The sequence below is a fragment of the Monoraphidium neglectum genome, assembly GCF_000611645.1.
Source record: "Monoraphidium neglectum strain SAG 48.87 unplaced genomic scaffold scaffold01506, whole genome shotgun sequence".
Taxonomy (NCBI): domain Eukaryota; kingdom Viridiplantae; phylum Chlorophyta; class Chlorophyceae; order Sphaeropleales; family Selenastraceae; genus Monoraphidium; species Monoraphidium neglectum.
Window position 1 is genome coordinate 9,972 of NW_014012122.1, and position 981 is coordinate 10,952.

The following is a 981-nucleotide window of genomic DNA, read 5'->3' on the forward strand; positions in this document are numbered from 1 at the left end:
CCCTGCCACCCCCGCCAGGCTCATAGACAGCACCGCCCTCGAGCTGTGCGCCCGCCAGGTGGCCTCCACGAGCGGCGACCTGCGCCTGGCGGTCAAGGCGTGCCGCGCCGCGCTGGACGCGCTCGCGCTCGCGCGCGCTGGGCACTTCGCGGCGGCGGCGGCGGCAGCAGGCAAGCCGAGCGCCGGCGGCCAGCAGCAGCAGCAGCAGCAGCAGGAGCAGGAGCGGCAGGGTCAGCAGCAGCAGGCAGCGGCGGGCGGCAAGGCGTCGCAGGCGTGCGTGGGCGTGAGGGACATGATGGCGGCGCTGGGGCGGCTGGCAGGTGGGCAGGCAGGTTTTTTGGGATGGCTTTCTTAGACGGCTTGGCGCATATTGATAGGGCTGACCAGTGCTGCGCCTTTCCAAAGCCTTTTGCTGCCGATGCCACCAGCAGCCCCTAACGCCCCGCAACCCTCCGGCCCCCCAACCTGCGCCCCGGCGTCGCAGGCGTGCGCTCGTCGCAGCACGGCGCGGCGACGGTCGCCAACATTCGCGCGCTGCCCAACCAGCAGCAGCTGCTGCTCTACTCCCTGACCATCCTCTGCCCCCCGCTGGACGCCGAGGCGGGCGGCAGCGCGGGTGCTGGCGGCGGCGCCGCGCCTGCGCCGGGCGCGGGCCCGCAGAGCGCGGGCAAAGGCCGGTCAGCCTCCAGCCTGTGGGCCGACCTCACGCCCGGCCGCGGCGGCGGCGGCACCCCTCACTCGGCCGCGAAGCCCGTGCGTGCGCCCGCCGCGGCGGCCGGGACGGGGCGGCGGCTGTTCGGCGCGGGCGGCAAGGCGGGCGGCGGCGGCTCTGGTGGCGGCAGCCGCAGCTGCGTGCTGGCGGTGTCGCTTGATGACGCGTACGGCCAGTACTGCCGGGTCTGCAGGCTGGTGGGCATGGGCGCCGCCACTCGCGCCGATTTGCAGCACATGGCGGACCTGCTCGCGCAGATGGCTTTGGTG

General features: G+C 74.9%; 1 protein-coding gene across 1 annotated transcript in view; it reads left to right on the forward strand.

Annotated features, from left to right (window-relative positions):
• MNEG_8110 (hypothetical protein) overlaps positions 1-981 on the forward strand; it is a gene marked incomplete at both ends in the record, with an annotated part of 2,327 nt that overhangs the window by 593 nt on the left and 753 nt on the right. Inside the window, 2 exons of the mRNA XM_014043420.1 lie at positions 19-320; positions 485-832. Coding sequence (XP_013898874.1) covers positions 19-320; positions 485-832 — 650 coding nt within the window. The remainder of the gene's footprint in view (positions 1-18; positions 321-484; positions 833-981) is intronic.